Here is a 16,933-nt window from a genome sequence, read left to right as displayed (position 1 = left end):
TCTGAAGGCAAACTTGCATCATCCTTCCCCCAAACATGCTCTGCCTAATCACATTTGGCCAGCTGTGGTCTTAAAAAGAGATTTCATATCCAATTCTGCGCAAAATAAGCTACGCATTTTCAGTCTGAACTATTTGACCCTTTAAAACACATTTTGGAGGAGGAGCTTATCTTGATATTGGATTTGTTTCCACAATGGTGTGAGGTTATGCATACTAATTCTTGTAGGTATGTTGCTATGAGTTGCATAATATATGATAAACTGGCCAGATATGACATAGCTATGGTATGGAATGTCGAGTGCCAGCAATAATGTCTATGTGGATGCACCAAAGCGTCTGAACATTCCGTGAATCTCTGAACACCGTTCGAAGTGCGATTACAAGCAAGTTCTTTCAAAAGTCTGAAACCCTCCACAGCCACCCAAAATGGAGTCACGCAGAATGTTTTGAAAGTATTACAAGCAGCACAAATGAAATACAAGAGTCGGACTCTTTTGAGACCTGCTTTACTCCTACAGAGATTGGTTCCCATAGCTCATAAGTCTGATCATGAGTTCCTTTATGTCATGCATTGTCTCATAATGCCATAAACTTATTGTCTCACTGGTATTTGCACTGCCTACCCCATTAAGCTGGAAAGCTAACCTCAAAGACAAGTATTCTTACAGGGACTTTCAAAGTTAGACTAACATTTAATCTAAGCCATTGGTACAAATAAGTCTCTCTTTTTTTTCAACGCAGTCAAAAAGAAAGAATGATGACATTTAGAAAGTGTTTGTAAAAACCATATTGCAAAATCCTGCATAATATTTTCACAGCTACGGTAGGAACTTCCACTACAGTGATCTACAATATGCTATGAACACTCTCTGGCCCAAGGATCTCTGTTTGTTTTTTTCTAATGTGTCAACATTAGATGACAGGCTACAATTATAGCATACACCAGGGACATCACACAGGGTGACTTGGTTCATAGGTTTGTTATCACGTCGCTTATAATTTACGTGTGGCTTAAAAGCAGAGATGATCAAAATTATATCATACTTCATAAGATTTGTGTTAAGAACCCAACCCTAAACTACATCACAGAATTTGAGATGCAAAAAAAAAACAACAACAAAGAAGATACATAGTCACCACTGCTAAACAATACGTATTACATAAACATGTCAACAATGAGTTCACACAGCAATTCACATAGTAAGCAATATTTTATCATACCACATGTACACTGGGCAAACGTTACAGTATCGAGTTGGTCTTCACACAAGAAGCATACGGTATACACTTGCCCAAAACACAAGAAACAAAGCAAAATCATTTTGCTTTGCACGCAAAAGCTTGTTGCCCAGTGCGCAAACTCATTTCATGGCGCAAACTGTCCTCTATCGGCACTATTTCTGTGCACAGAATTGCATTGGCCCCATAATGATTGGTTCCAGATTTGGGAAATGCAGCTGCGAGACTTTTCCCCAAGACATCCCAAATGCCAAAAAATCTTGGCATTTCTTTTGCAAAAAGAAAGATGGTAAATGTCACGACTTGTAGACAAACTCTCAAATTTTCTGCCAACATCAACAGTGATTGCAACACGAAAATGTCCCAACCCTAGCCTTTCAGAGCACAACATATACACCATGCTGCATGTTCCCCATCAAAACAATCTTTCCACATCGTAATTGGCCTGAGGCTTTGACTATGACTAAAAATTTACTGTGTGAATCGGCAATCAAATGAACTTGCTGTCTGTTACTGTGACTACTAGATTTGAATGAAACTGCGAATAGGTACTACAAAGGGCAATTACAGTGTAGGAGGTACAAAATCAGCATATTTCTGGCCAGCTAATTGAGGTAATCATATCCAACCTGGAGAGAAGTCACCACAATGCCACTTCTGATGTAGGTACTCTTCAAGTAAACATAGCGTAAAAGCAAATCCAGGCGAGCAACCAACTCACTGAATCTGTGCTAAAAAACATGTTATTCACTATACAGACGAGATATTTCTCAATGAAATGCAAAAAGTGGATGGTACACGTGTAGGCTAGGAATAATGATAATGGATGAGAGTAGGTTTAAGCTACGTGTAGAGTAATGTTCAATCATTGTTGCACCTCATACTAATAACCTTCAAAAAATGTTGAAGCATTTATACAATTTCATCAACTGGCAGCAATTGCATAGTCTCAAGACCTCTTGATGGCTTGGATCAATACAGAGGAAATATAATTGTGAGTAAATATCAGCTAGAATATACACTGACACTTTTAATTCAATTCACCTTTGATAAATGCCTTGAGACAAAGGGTACGGCAAGTGATGTGATACCCTTAAACCATCCATGATACCTTACTACCAACAAAAACAGGGACTCTGTTGTGGGCTACACCTGCCTGATCCATACAAGAGTTTGAGCTAGACTCTCTGACTATACTGCTCTGCGTCCCTCGATTCCGTTTAACAAGACAATACACACTTACTCTAAACTCTGCAAAGATAAGTGATGGTGGTACAAAAAAAAAACCAAAACACAAACACAAACACTCAAATTCACTGCCACATACTTGCACACACTAGAGTTTGGCTCACACTGTAACAGCATGCTCATTGTTTCACTGACCACTTGCAGACGTCCAGCGACACAAAATTCTTCTTGCGTGGTCAAGTCGGCAGTGCAATGGCCCATACGTACAAACTGGACCTCCGAAACAAAAGATATTCAGAGATACTAGAGCCATCGTGTGCTAAAATTGGTGCCCACCTCACAAAAAGTGTTGAGTTGGGAGGTGGGTTTCTTGCTTGGAGACATTCATTGAGTTGAGTTTGCCTCTGCAAGCACACACTACACACTCCATTCTACCCTGAGATGCACACACAAAGCCTCAAAGGGGATCAAAGTCCTTTATAATCTCCAATAATAATCCACTGATGTCTGCCTGGTGAAGACACCAATACCAATGCGTGGAATGGAGACAAGTTTTCAGGGGCCGTGGTTGAGCCCGCACAACTTCAAAGCAGCAAAGCTGTGGAAAAGGACCTCGTACCAACGGGGCAAGTTTGCCCCGCCATGCGGTAGTGGACAGAAAAAAGGTAAAGCGCGGTGGAGTGAACGCGTGCGGAACCCGATCAGTGCCTCTTCATGTGGAGGGAGAGGTGGTCGGATCGCGAGAACGCCCTCTCGCAGTGCGGACACTTGAAGGGCTTGTCACCCGTGTGCTTGCGATAGTGTCTGGTGAGTTCGTCCGAGCGGGCAAAGCTCCACCCGCAGCCTTCCCACTGACATTTGTAAGGCTTTTCACCTGCAGGTAAAGCATAACATGGAAGAGAGAACAGGTTGAGAAAATCTACCGGTATACAATTTCCTTGGGTTAGAGCTCTAGCCTCATGTTTGATATCAAATAATCATTACCATCACAGATGACAGCCACTATGTATATACCACTGCGCACTTATAGCAAGACTTTGTGCACTTAGCAAGAGATAGCTAGCCATGCATCCAGTATTAATTTGCCATGCATTGGTCATTACTAGACACATTATAGAGAAGAATGGATTTTTCTTTAAAAAAAAAAGAGAATGTCCCCTGTTCTATAAAACAATTGATGCACACATCTCCTCATGTGTCAGTAGGAGTACTGTGCATGTGTGAACTATGGAATCTAGTCTAAACCCACTTTGCAGCCCCTCATGGGTTAAACAATTCCATATTTATCTTGTGCACACAATTCCTACTGATGCACTCAGACCTGTGCATTATTTGAACATAAATGCATTTCAACTTCAAAACTGATTGCAAACAAAAACAGCTGGGATAACTGTAAAACTGATTTATCATATCAATGCAATAAAGTCATACATAATCTGCCGTATACAAAGGAAGCAGGTAACATGCTTCTGGGCCCATTATTCCAGCACAACAAAGTTCACTTCCGGCAGATGTGAACATCATCAAATAATGTGAATATTCCAGCACTAATTCACTTTTGTTAAATTTGCTGTATGTATACAGATACTGGAGGTTGAATAATTTCAGGACTTTCTAGTACCCACTTGTGCTCGTGGTACTAATCAAATCAAAAACTTCACATTTATACAGGAAGAAGGTGAAAAAAAATGTTTCAGTGGAATAAAAAGGGCTCTCTGTCAGTCTGGAGGTGAGACGTGTGTGTGTATGTGTGTGTTTGTGGAGGGTGGTTCAAAGTTGTTTTTTGTTTATTTTTGTTCTGTCATGATGAAATGATATAATCTGATCTGTCATAATTTGAGGTACAGCATGAGCAGTACTCCCCTGTAAGGACTGTTGGGTATTCTTTCTTGGGTGAGTTCACAGAGGAATGGAGCTAAGCAGTCTTGTGGCATAAAATTTGGATGGGTCGACCATCTACTGTTGTTGATGCACACTGCACCCCAAACTCTCTACAATCATGGCATAAGAATACAAGCTCACCCGTGTGCGTTCTTCTGTGGGCCTTCAGGTGGGAGCTCTTCGTGTAGACCTTGTTGCAGCCGTCAAAGTCGCACTGGTGGACCCGGCGCCGCTTGCCGTTCTCCATGACGACCGTCTGCAGGCTGAGAGGTAGGTTGGGGTCGGCCACGTGGCCGGCGAGGGCCATCCGTGGCCTCCGGCCGCCCGGAGCGGCCTGGTGGTGACTGGTCTGCCACGACCGGGCCAGGTTGTCTGCGATGAGACTGCTGTTGGTTGTGAAAGAAAAAAAGGGCTTACAACAGTGGCAAGGACTGGATGAATGGAACCATGTAAATATACTGTAAAAATATACATTTTTGTTGTGTGGAATCTTTCACACATTTCACATGACATGAAACTTGCACAAAAATAAAGCACATGACTATTTTGCTTGTTACACTGTACATGTAATACTATTTCATATTTTGATCCCATGGGATGAAAAACACACAAAAATCAACTTACCTGGTCAGGTAAAAAAAAAAAAAAACTCAGCTAAAAATTTTCCACATTTACAGAAGTGTGGAGTGGTTTGCAAATACTGTGATTGTCAAGAGCACTTGACTTACCCCTTTCAAAAGGCAGGGGGAATAGTATTTTAATAGCCTTACATGTGTCAGTAACAAGTATGAGGAGTATGTTTTTTTCACACAAACACAAAAATGAAATTTTTCTAACTTTTTCTATATATTTTCTTTATATCATTCTTCATACATGGATGCTGTGTTTTTGTGGGCATTGGTTTGTCTGTTTGTAAAATATCTAAAACAGTCATGAACAGATTCGAATGCAAATTTCAGGAAAACTAGATGACATGACACAAGGAACGGATGATGAGATTTTGGTGGTGATCCCGAACACAGCAAGAAGCTAAAAGGTAGAGACACTAGAAAGGATTCTTTAACATTAAGAAATAGGGCAGAGGTCTGCACTCTTCGAATGCTTTTCTAGTTTAAGATATGTTTCTCTCTTTCTATAACACTGGAAAGGATTCTTTATCAGTAGGAAATGGGCCATTTTCAGCATAATATGTGAATGTGGGCAGAAAAGAGCTGTTTGGCAGAGGTCAGCAGTCTCCAAATGCTTATCGATTTAAGATATGTTTCTCGCTTTCTGTCATAGAAAGCCTCGATCTAGTGTCTTGCTCTTTCTCTGTATCTCAAAGACATCTGCTTACTCAGCTGCTCTGGTGATTTTGATGAGGGCGCCAGCGCCGGTTCTCTCGATGCTCTCGAGGCTGACATTGGGTTGGTCAGCGTCATCCTCCTCCTCCTCTTCCTCCTCATCCTCTTGCTCCTCAGCTATCCTGATGTCGTCGGCCTCGTTGCGGCGGCCATTGTGTCTGAGGACCGGTGAGGGGATGTTGAGGGTAGCCGCCGAATGCTTCTTCAAGTCTAGCGCACCATTGCCTGCCGCAACAAAATAGAACAGAAGTACTGAAAAACAGGCCAGCAGGACATGAATATGAAGGTGTACATCGCGATTGCATTCAATATCTATCTCAAATTGGGGTCAATTTCATCAGTTATGTGTTTACAAAGTGTATTACAGTGGAAACTCGATATAACGAGATGGTCGGGACCGAGTCATTTTCCTCGTTATAGCCGATATCTCGTTATATCAGTAGGCATAAAAGAAGGCATAAAATAAAGACATTAATTTGCACATGTGGGACTACCCATCATATTTCAATCAATACTGATAACTTGATATTGTGTGTGAGGGAATTACTCACCTTTATGGGTAAGAAGATGTTTTTCGCCAAGGAAATCCAATATCAAGAATGTGTTTCTTGTTAATTGTAGATGTTTGAATTTGTAACTTTATGTAGCTTGCGATTGTATCAAGATCGTCTGTGGATTGGTATGTGGTTATCGTATGGGTGTGTGTTGTGTGGAAAGCTTGAATATGGTCTGCATAATGCTGTGTGTGTATGTGATACATTCTGTATGTACATTATGAATGCGTGTAATTGTGTGTGAAGACGGGGAATTCCCTAACTAGAAGGCCAATCACAGCATCAGATTGCCTCACACCTGCTAAACGTCATGATGATGTCATGTATACATATGGCCGTCCCACCACATTTTCTACAGGTATGTGCGTGCACACACACACTTCACACGTACAACATGCAGTGCTAGCTGGAGTGCACTGAAGAAAATGATTATGTGTGTACAAGACAGTTTTTGGCGCATCAAGAATTACAATCTCGGAAGATGATAGCACAGGCGAAGTAAAGCTTTACCGAAGGCATTTTGCTTTACCTCGCTATAGCAGGTTTGATTTACTATGTTTTTCTTTGTTTGGAAGTCACAAAATTTATCTCGTTATAGCAGTTATTTCGTTATAGCCGATCTCGCTATAAGAGTAGCATTTTACATAGACTTCTGTGGAAGGACATTTGGGACCGAGAAAATTTCCTCGTTATAACCGATATCTCGTTATAGCAGTGTTCGTTATACCGAGTTTCCCCTGTATCACTATTATTCTGTTTTGCAGAAAACATACAATAAAACCAAAAACTGAGATAAAAATAATTAATCATGGCAGTAACACAAAAATACTTTGATACTGGATGCACCTGGCAGAACTGCCAGGCATTGGGCAAAGTTATCTGAACAAGCATAGCCCATGGACCATCCTAACCAATACCCCAGTTCAGATGCACCCAGTGTTGCAGATTTATGCAACCATGAATAATGATAATATAACATTCATAGCTATACCTTAAAAAAATCCCTTATATAAAAGAGTACAAATTGTGTCAAGACAAAGCCGTCAATATCTCACATATGTTAAATCACTATCTGGGTATTACGAAGATAAAAATAAAATGATTTTTCTATTTCATGTCTTCTCTTGTGGCATTGTCTTGTCACCTTTTTTTTTTTTTCTTTTTAACTTGATGATATTGCTAATGGACCAAATGCGGATAATTATTTTGAGTAGTCTTGCCGACACGCGGGAGGTGCATTCGAAAAGCAAAATTATGCTTCACACAACAAGCAACTTCAAGCTTCCTATAGGACTTTGATCACAAGTCATATGCCCCAATAAGAGCATATGGTGTGCACATGGAGGTTTGATTTTTGATACATGTAGATAAACTCTGTTGATGGTCAGTGTACTTATCAAGATTCATGCTGCTAGTGACAGTACCTTGATACATGTACTACCTCTCTATCAGTGCACTCAAAATGTATTACATGCAGTGTATGTCATGTTCATAAATCATAGGAGTTTAAATAATAATTATGTGTCATGTAGTCACCATGGAAGGTAGTTACCCTGGTGTCTCCATAGGTTAAGAGTTGCTATGTATATGATTATCCCAAATGTTTCTCTTAGTGTTTTTTTTTTCTCTCAAATTGTTGCCAATTGTGTGTAAATAATGTGATTTTGTGTGATTTAATACAACATAAAAATAGAAAAAAAAAGCATTTGATGTGCACATTTACATACCCTATCCTCAACAGCTCTTCGCGATCATACTGATCTGTTAGAGCTACAGTATCTAAAAATCACACATATTCAGGCATTGACACCAAAGTTGTAGACATATCATAGTCACAATTTCTTTTCCATACTGTAAAGCAAGATGTTTTCACGGCATGAAAATTTTCAAGACTGGGAGCCAACAGCCTTTTTTCATGGCATGACATTTTCTTGCATTGCCACTGGCATTCAATGCATTTTGTACAGACAAGAACTTTTGCGTGCATTTTAATTTTGCAAATCTCGGCTACTGTGAAATTCGCAAAATCAAAATGCATGTGAACATTTCTGGTTTTACAGTATCGTGACTAGGTTTGTCCATGCTGTGTATCAAAGTGTCACATCAAGGCATTGTCTCTGCTGCCACCTAGTGTTGGCTAATATCACATTTGACCTCTGCCAATGCCCTACATTATTTACAGCAAGGTTTCCATTGCATGTATACATGATATCACCTGGTACAGCTGTTAATATCTGTTGTGCCTTCCCTTACTTTGGTTTCTCTGTTAGAGCAATACTGAATACACCACATTTAGCTCAATTGCAGGAAATATGCCTATTTACAAATTTTTCTTATTCTTTTGTGTGTGTGTGTGTGTGTGTGTGTGTGTGTGCCCACATTGTATCTACAGGAATGGAAATCTCACATATACACAACACATAATTTGAATGTACTCTAAGGCTGCGTTCACATAGAAGTTTCGGTATTCGGTATTCGGTATTCGCTATTCGCTATTCGCTATTCGAGCACCGAATACACCATCACCCGCACCGTCAACTCACCATCCCATGTAGTGAGGATTTCTTCCTCCTACATCGCAGCAAATCTAATTCACAATTTCTAAATTGCATCAGAATGTCAGTCTACATGCTTATTTTTGATAACGGGCAAATCCAGACCAAAATTGTCATTATTTCAGAAACGAGGGATGGTATACGCTGCAAGAAAATCGAACAAGCTCAATTCCCACTTTGCTATACTTTTCGCAGGTATTCGGTACTTTCGAATAGTGCCCTCCTATGTGAACCGGTGTGAGGAAATCCTATCGTTCGATTCAAGCTATTCGCGTGCCCTCGAAAAACGAGCCCGAATACCCGAATAGTATACTTCTATGTGAACGCAGCCTAAAGGTTTATAACTGCACAGCACATAACACCAGTCATATGCCACTCTCTAAACTTGCAAGATCAGCAGGAATCCACTCCGCATTTTATCAAATGTTTACATAGACTCTTTTGCTATATGTTCTTTGGTGCGCAACTACATATTATGAAGTATGATATTTTCTCTTGTGCGGATAGCCAGACAGCCTGTCAACAATATACCTGCACTCTTCTGACTTCCTGATCGTATTTCTATACACTAATGTCCTTACCTTGTCATACTGAAAAAATTAAGCCATGGTCATTTCATGCCTTCGGATGTGTATCAAATTTCTTGAAGTGTGATTTCCGTAAATACTGCTAGCGAGAGCAGGATATCGACAAGAGCAAAGCACTCTCAACATATCAAAAGGGCCACATAAACTATTGACTGGTATCCCGAAGTTCAATTGTGAAGAGAACAGAGCAATGTACAATCACATATATCCCCAATCTTTAATGGGATCGTATAGTTATGGTTGAGACCTAATTTCCGGTTTCTAACATTTTTTTGGTGAGATAATGAGAAACCTCTTATGAAATGTGAAAGAGCATGTAATTCTATGAGGAAGTCAATGTTTATTTGATGAAAATTGGTTTTGAAATGGCTGAGATATCCAAAACAGAGCAATTCTGAAGTGGGGGACCCACACTTCTTTACGATCGCTTTGTTTTACTTTGTTTTTGGCTGTTTCAGTCATTCCAAACTTAATTTTCATCAAATAAACTTTGAATACCTCTTAAAATGGTATGCTCTGTACTATATCATAAGTGTTTTCTTGATATCTCGCAAAAAGTTAAAAGCCCAATTCTCATCTCCACCAATACTGTACCATCCCTTTAACCACTCCCCTTAATATCTTGTGTGTATGGTATTTGTGTCTTAATTCATTCTGCAAGGTGTTAATGTGAATATACGAGCGCATTTATAGGGCTACTATGTAAATTATGTATACTATGTAAATAACTTGCTGTGATCCTCAATAGATTCTCATTCCAGAGACTCCACACGATGAAAAAAAAAAACACAACAGAAAAAAACAAATCAAATATTGCAGCCTTTTTGTCCCAATCCACTATCTTTGAAGAATCAATTCCCTGAAAATACAAAACAAAATGGTGCTTATCTCTCTAATTAAAATATAATCTTATATATCTCATCTGGGTGATTTATAAGGGTTTCATAACAAAGATATTTCATGCATAACTCGATTTAATAATTCTGCAAAAAAAACACTATATTATTTTGTATTAACTCATTTGCGACTCCACCCACAAAGGCCCGCCCACCACTCGTTCATTGTACTTTGGTGGCCAAACCATTTTGCTTCCCACGCCAAGGATTCACAGAATTCCGTTGTTATGTGAGGAATACTTCACTCGTGCTGATGAATCTGAACATTGGCAGTTTTGTTGCCAGGAAGCGCACAAAATATTCTCTGTGGAAGTCACTGGATTATCACAAACTTGATCAATAAGGAAATGTGGCCAACTGAGAATAGACACCCGTCCCACGTTTGAAGTTGGTTACAGGTAACACTTGACTGGCTACAAAGAAAAGGGGTAGTGTTGAATACTGTGTGGTGTTAACTGTATAAATTGTATGTTCCCATTCATTGTCATTGTGCCTGCCTTTTATTAAGACCCCATCCCTACCTCCAACTCCCCCCCCCCCCGTCATTTTCCACTACTTTATGAAATTTCTTTTGCCATGTACCACATATATGCTCTCAGAGAAAATGATAAAAAGTGTGTTCATGGCTTGAAATGACAGAAACCTACCTGCAAAATTATAGTATGATATTACATAGCTGCCTATTATAAAATGTAATGACATCATCGTGCATAGTTGTTGTTGTTTTTTGGTTTTTTTTTAATTTTCATTCCAACATGACTGTAAGACATCAAAGCATTCCTGGAAAAGAGTCACAAAGGGATAGTCCCAGAATGTTCCCATGGGCATATTAGGGGGGGTTAATGTAATACTTGGCACATTTTGGTTAATGCCAGCTACTATCAATAGGTGAAATTCAGCACTTAAACGGGGAAGTGCTTGTAACAAGAGGGGTTCTACCACTAGGAAAAGACAGTGAGTGTTTCCATGAAAAAGTTCTGCGCTGCCGCCGTCACTTACTGTCGACAGGATGGTAGGACTTGAGGGCCTTGACGGGGTATATCGAGGCCTTATTGCTCTCTGGCTGGGACGTGGACCGCTTCCGATGCATGGACAGGTCGACGGGCTCGGTCTGATAGGGCTCACCATCGTCGATTAGAGGCGGTGGGGACGAGGATGTGTACTCCTGTGAGAACGAGAGAAAGAGAGAGAGTTTGTGTGAGAGAGAGAGAGAGAGAGAGATCAGGAAGGCTGACTCATTTCTGGCCTATTCCTAATGACGGGTGATTCACACTACTGATAACTCTACCCCCACCGCTACCAAAAATCATATGCTTCAACCATTTCCCTTTCAGCTGTATCTTTTCTTTGTCTCTCGTGTAAACGCCTCTTTATGCTTTTTCCCCTCCATTTTCCTGTGGCTAAAACTTTTGTGCAAATGAACTTGAGGTGAAAGCCAGGCTGACAAGGTACAATAAATGCAAAAATTCCCCTCATACTAAAATAAATCAAGTTTGCATAAAAAAGGGCTTTAAAGTAAAATGCAAAATCATATGTGGCCTTATCATACTCTACAAAAATAAGATACTTTAAGTACAATGAGGAAGTGAGAAAACCTAAAAGATACAAAGAGACGATATTTGGCTGCACAAAAGTCAGGAAGCTAGCAGTCCATCCGGGTGAGTTTGTGTTTGTTTGTGTCTGTGGTGGTATGCATGAATGTACATGTATGTGTTTCTTTGTGTGTGTGTGTGTGTCTTTTACCATTGTTTTGTTTCATGCATCTCACTGCAAAAATCATCTGGGGTTTTCCCTGCTTTGCTAAGATTCCATAATGCCTCCATCGCCACCCCCCCCCCCCCCAAAAAAAAAAGAGGAAGAAATTGAATTTTCTTCTTAATTCCTCTAGAGTATTTCAAAGGTTACCTTTGGTTAGCACTGGGCCAGTGAACCAAAATTGCCAACAGTTTTCAAAGTAATGAAGAGCAGACAACAAACTTAGGTTAAAAATCACTCTTATTTTCACATCTTGGGGGCAGGACAGAAACTCACAGAACAGATGGCACTACAGACTTTTCCCCAACCACAATATTCGCTTACAGAGTAGCTGAAAGAAGTATGCACAATGTTACACACCACAAATTTTGTGATTTGTCTGGGTATACTTAAAGTTGGTATGAGTCAGCAGTAATCTTTTTGTTTCAACTTGTTTGCCTAAAAGGTCACAGACCTTTTGTCTGACAGCTAAAAGAATGCAAGGGCATAAAAATCATTGAAGCTTTTACATCACCTCATTCTAACCTCTCCTTCACCAAAAGATATTGAGGTATGTCAACCATGGGATACCCATCCATTTCACATGTTGATATGAAGGGGTGAAGTGAGTTATATCATGCCTATCTTTCTGCTTCACATGGTTAAGTTCTCCCTTTGTTGTCTGGAAAATGAGGAGAAAAATGCAGAAAATTTCCCAGAGGCAAACCCCAGACGCAAGACAGTGATAAATGGACCCTGTCGGACGTCTCTTTGAGACCAGGGGGGCGTTTCATCAACGAGTTCGTCGCAGGTTTTCACCGACAAATTTGCTATCAGCCAATCAGACGCAAGGATTTCAGTAGCTTTTAACAGTTGTCAGTGTAAATCACCGACAAAAAGTTTCATGAAACGGTCCCCTGGGGGGCATTTCATGAAGCATTTTGTCCGACAAAGTTGTCGCACAAATTTGCTCTCAGCCAATCAGATGCAAGGATTTCAGTAGCTTGTAACAGTTTGTCAGAAAAATATCCGACCAAACTGCTCCATGAAATGCATCCCAGGTATGCCTCCACTCGTGCTTTCACGGCACCACCCAACTCATTTATATACCCATAGTTTCAATGTAAGTTTCACCACTTATGTTTACTTCAAAGGGGCTGAAATAGGGTGGTATTTCTACCAACACTGCTCGGGCAGAAAAATGTCAACACTATTTGTGTGTCGTTTTACTTGGATGTGCCTCGGTCATGGCCTCAGAGCGTTACTGTTGTTGTGATTTGTTAACCCCTTGAAGACGAGTCCTGAGTATACTCAGGACGTGTCTATGGGAAATGCGTGTTGAAGCAAAATCTGCCAGTCCTCAATGGGTTAAAAGTGACATTCTCTCATGTCTAAGCCCCTTCTTATCCTAGGATTTTTTTGTAGTTATTCTAGTTGTTGTCGTTTTCACAGGGTCAACATGCACAGGTGCTCAGCATGATGTGGATTTAAACAATGTCAAAAGCTGAATGTTTCTGAAAATGAAAATACTCCCACATAAGATGGCACTGGATACTAGCTTGACACTGCCTACAGGATAATCACATTATGTATTTGATTGACACACTGATAATCAAAATGGGATTATATTCAACATGCAAAAGTATAGGCCTATCCCCACCATCTATCTCAGCTGCACTATCAATTTCTGAGCTTGGCTATAAAGGCTGTGCATACTCTACACACTTATAGGTAAACAGTTCAAAGGTCACATTAAAATCAGTTCATAGGTTACGTTAAATTCAGTTCGTGTTTTATTGTACGGAGTGCAAATAATTGCTGCAAACTGCGTATGAGACCCTGGGTTGTAGGGGGAATCAGTTTTGTTCACTCTGACAGCAAAGTCTGTTTCAAATTGAAGGTTTGTATTCACTTATCATCAACTTGTACCTTTCTTTCCATTACAGTGAACACCACAACTGATCTACAAAATACTATTGGGCTGAAGGAATTGCATTTTTGTATGACAACAGAACTCAAACCCAAAAGATGTTTGAAAGGAATCTTTCAAAGCAAAACATCAAGTACACAATTATGGACACCTAACATTTTCAAACAACACAAACATTTTCCTTTTCGGAAACTTCAACTTTTTATGTGATCTGGAGAAAAAAAAAAGATAGGATATGGACACAACAAGCAAATTTGAAAGTATCATATTGTATGAACATAATCACAATAAAAGAAAACAAACTGGCATGCATAGGGAGTTTGTCCTTTAATTTGAAAACAAAAAGAGAGAAGTGTTCTGATAGTACTCAGACACGCACTCAACAGGGCTGTGTACAGTTTGCTACATCAAGAGGTGTGCTCGGGTCCACGCCCTCAAAGTTGGCAAACAGGCGGATATGGCGCGGCTCGGGCCAAGGCAAGTATGTTTGCACGCGGCCCAACCCCTGGCGAAGGGCCGCTGCTGCACTTGCTGCACACCATGGTAGGAAATGGGTGCATGCATGCCCCCCTCCCCCCTCCTCTCGACAGCAGGGGACGCAAAGGAATGCGCCATTTCACCTGTAGGTGGAAGATTCCCAATTACTCATTTTGGTTTATGTCGTGGTGACCTCCTTCTTGTTTGGGTTGATCATGTATCACGCAAAGGGGAGGGCAGCCATAGCTGGACCCATTTCCGACGTTTGTCTGTCTGGCTAAATTGTCACAGTCAAAGCTGTCTGTAAATAGTAAACACAGCAGGTGTTTACAGGCGATCTATCTTAATTAAAGCTGTCACGTAGAATCCCTCACCCAATCTCCTCCACCTATTTATGGCTACCTGTTTAAACTGTGTTTGTCTCTCTTGACAACACTGTCGTCACATTACGCCACGTGTTACTCCATACTCCTTGAATAATCAAATATGTGTATCAATTCTTCTATTTACTGAATGCCTACAGACTGTATTGCACCCTAACCTAAAAACAAATCTTCTCTCAACCTATCTTTACTCCCAGCGCTGAAATAAAGGGGCAGACGTGATATTTCACAAGTTTCAGAACTATGTGGCATATATTTTACAGATTTTTTTATTGGCCTTCTCCAAGCTCTCTTTCTTTCCCATCATGTTGCCAACATCTTCAGTTCACTTGACAATGAAGTGTAACAACTTTCTGAGTAGATATCAGTGCAACAATTGTTTCCTGACATATTTCTCTCTTGTTTTAGGAATATGTCATCAATGGGCAATCACGTCACTGTTGCACAGTCATCATGGTTGTAGCTCCAGGCAAGCATTGGGGGAAAAAATAATGGTGAGCAGTCTGGAAGCAAGACTAGCCAGCAGTCAATGCAGTGTCAATGCAGTGTACCTACAGAAGGTACCAGAACTCTGGTTCATCCTAAAAAAATATTAGCTAGTTGACCATGCATGATTGAATGACTAACAGTTGCAAATAAGGCCCATTGTAGACATTCGTCATTATGAATGTGGCCAAAAAAAAAAAAAAAAAAAAAAAATCTGTGCTGTCTGATTAGCGGATAATCAGGCATAGAGGAAGTAGCAAAGGGGAAGCCATGGATCACATAATTGTTGTGCATGAAGCAAACTTGAGGTCATGTTTCCTTTTCAAGTTCACAGGGACAGTGTTTATGTAATTTGTGACAGCTTGTTTCAAATTCACCTCTAGGCTCAAATCACTGTGATTTCAATTTACCTGCAATGTACACATCAGGGATTTTTTTGTTTGTTTAACAAGTTAAAATGTATCAACCACCTTCATGCATTCAGATGATATCAGCATTATTATAAATGGTGACTCTCCAAATGGGGAACTGTCTACTAGCTAATACTAAACATGCAGCTATTTAAAGAGCAACAAATGAAATTTGTGTATAAACTAAATAGAATTTGGGGTACATGGTAATTTGCAGCAGCAAGACTTCTAGAGTGCTGCCTCATTTAAACGTTGCTGTGTTTATGAATATGACATTGTTTAATCTTGAATTGTACTTGTTAACATCATTTTGTAACACTACAAGTCTGCTTTGTATATGTAAAAATGCTGCTATGTACAGTCTGTGTTGTTTCTGAGCCTTTCTTTGTAAGGAAATCACCTGTTTAAGACAGTATTAAACTAGAAGGTAAAATTCATATTGTATTTTCATATTGTAGGCCCTACTTCCTTCCTGATGCTACATGCTATCTTTAATACATCTTACCTAAAAACGGGAGTGAAAAAATGCTGGCTAACAAGCCGTGCATTATGCAGTAATTGTTTTGGAAACACGGAAGAGGACTGCGTGGAACGGCACAATAAATTATGCATGCACAGCAAAAAGATAGGCGCATGTGATCAGAAGCTATGCTGTACACAAAGCTGCACCCCCGTCGCCATGGCGACACTCATGAACGGACTTATGCAGGGGAAGGACGAACGGGGACATCAATCAATTCATTATGCCTACCACGTATAACCAGGGTAGGAAGTACATAGTCGGAGTAGGGCAGGGCTTGGTTCTGGGTGTGTGCAGCGTGCTGTGGAGTACGTATTTGGTTAGTCTGCCACCATCAAAAATTATATACTCCATCAATATAGAAACTGTCCCCCCCCCCCCCCCTCAGCTATTCATACGTAACCTATCCTCTCCCACTTTCTGCTTCTAGTTACAGCATCTGTCAGGGGTGTGAGCCCATCCCTCCATCTCCCCCTCCCCCCCCCCCCCCCCATCTTCCCTTGACAAAATCCTTGCTACCCTACTGTATACCACCCCCTTTCTCTCTTGTTGTCGCTCATACAAGAAAAAGAAGTTCCTTACTGAAACACAACAATTTTCTGCTGCATCATTAACTCGTGATGCTGCTGCCATCTCAACAGTATGCAAACTGCTTAAAAATGGCATACAAATAAGGATATCTGTTTGGGCATTCAAATTAACACACACAACAACGCACTGATGCACAGTAACAGTGCAGGGTTCAAAAG

The 16,933-nt window shown here is 40.4% G+C and overlaps 1 protein-coding gene across 2 annotated transcripts in view; it reads right to left on the bottom strand.

Annotated features, from left to right (window-relative positions):
* Positions 1–1,609: 1,609 nt before the first annotated feature.
* Positions 1,610–16,933, bottom strand: part of LOC139723348 (uncharacterized) — a 60,845-nt gene continuing 45,521 nt past the window's right edge. For both annotated transcript variants that reach the window (XM_071634608.1, XM_071634616.1), the window contains exons 5-8: positions 11,244–11,409; positions 5,646–5,877; positions 4,451–4,695; positions 1,610–3,302 (exon numbers count right to left, since the gene is read on the bottom strand). In XM_071634608.1, the coding sequence (XP_071490709.1) occupies positions 3,130–3,302; positions 4,451–4,695; positions 5,646–5,877; positions 11,244–11,409 (816 nt within the window). In that variant the 3' untranslated portion in view covers positions 1,610–3,129. The remainder of the gene's footprint in view (positions 3,303–4,450; positions 4,696–5,645; positions 5,878–11,243; positions 11,410–16,933) is intronic.

Source organism: Diadema antillarum, unplaced genomic scaffold (assembly GCF_040938485.1).
Source record: "Diadema antillarum isolate AM-2024a unplaced genomic scaffold, OU_Dant_1.0 scf00000014, whole genome shotgun sequence".
Taxonomy (NCBI): domain Eukaryota; kingdom Metazoa; phylum Echinodermata; class Echinoidea; order Diadematoida; family Diadematidae; genus Diadema; species Diadema antillarum.
Note: the sequence above shows the minus strand (reverse complement) of the source record. Positions and strands in the feature narration are given on the sequence as shown.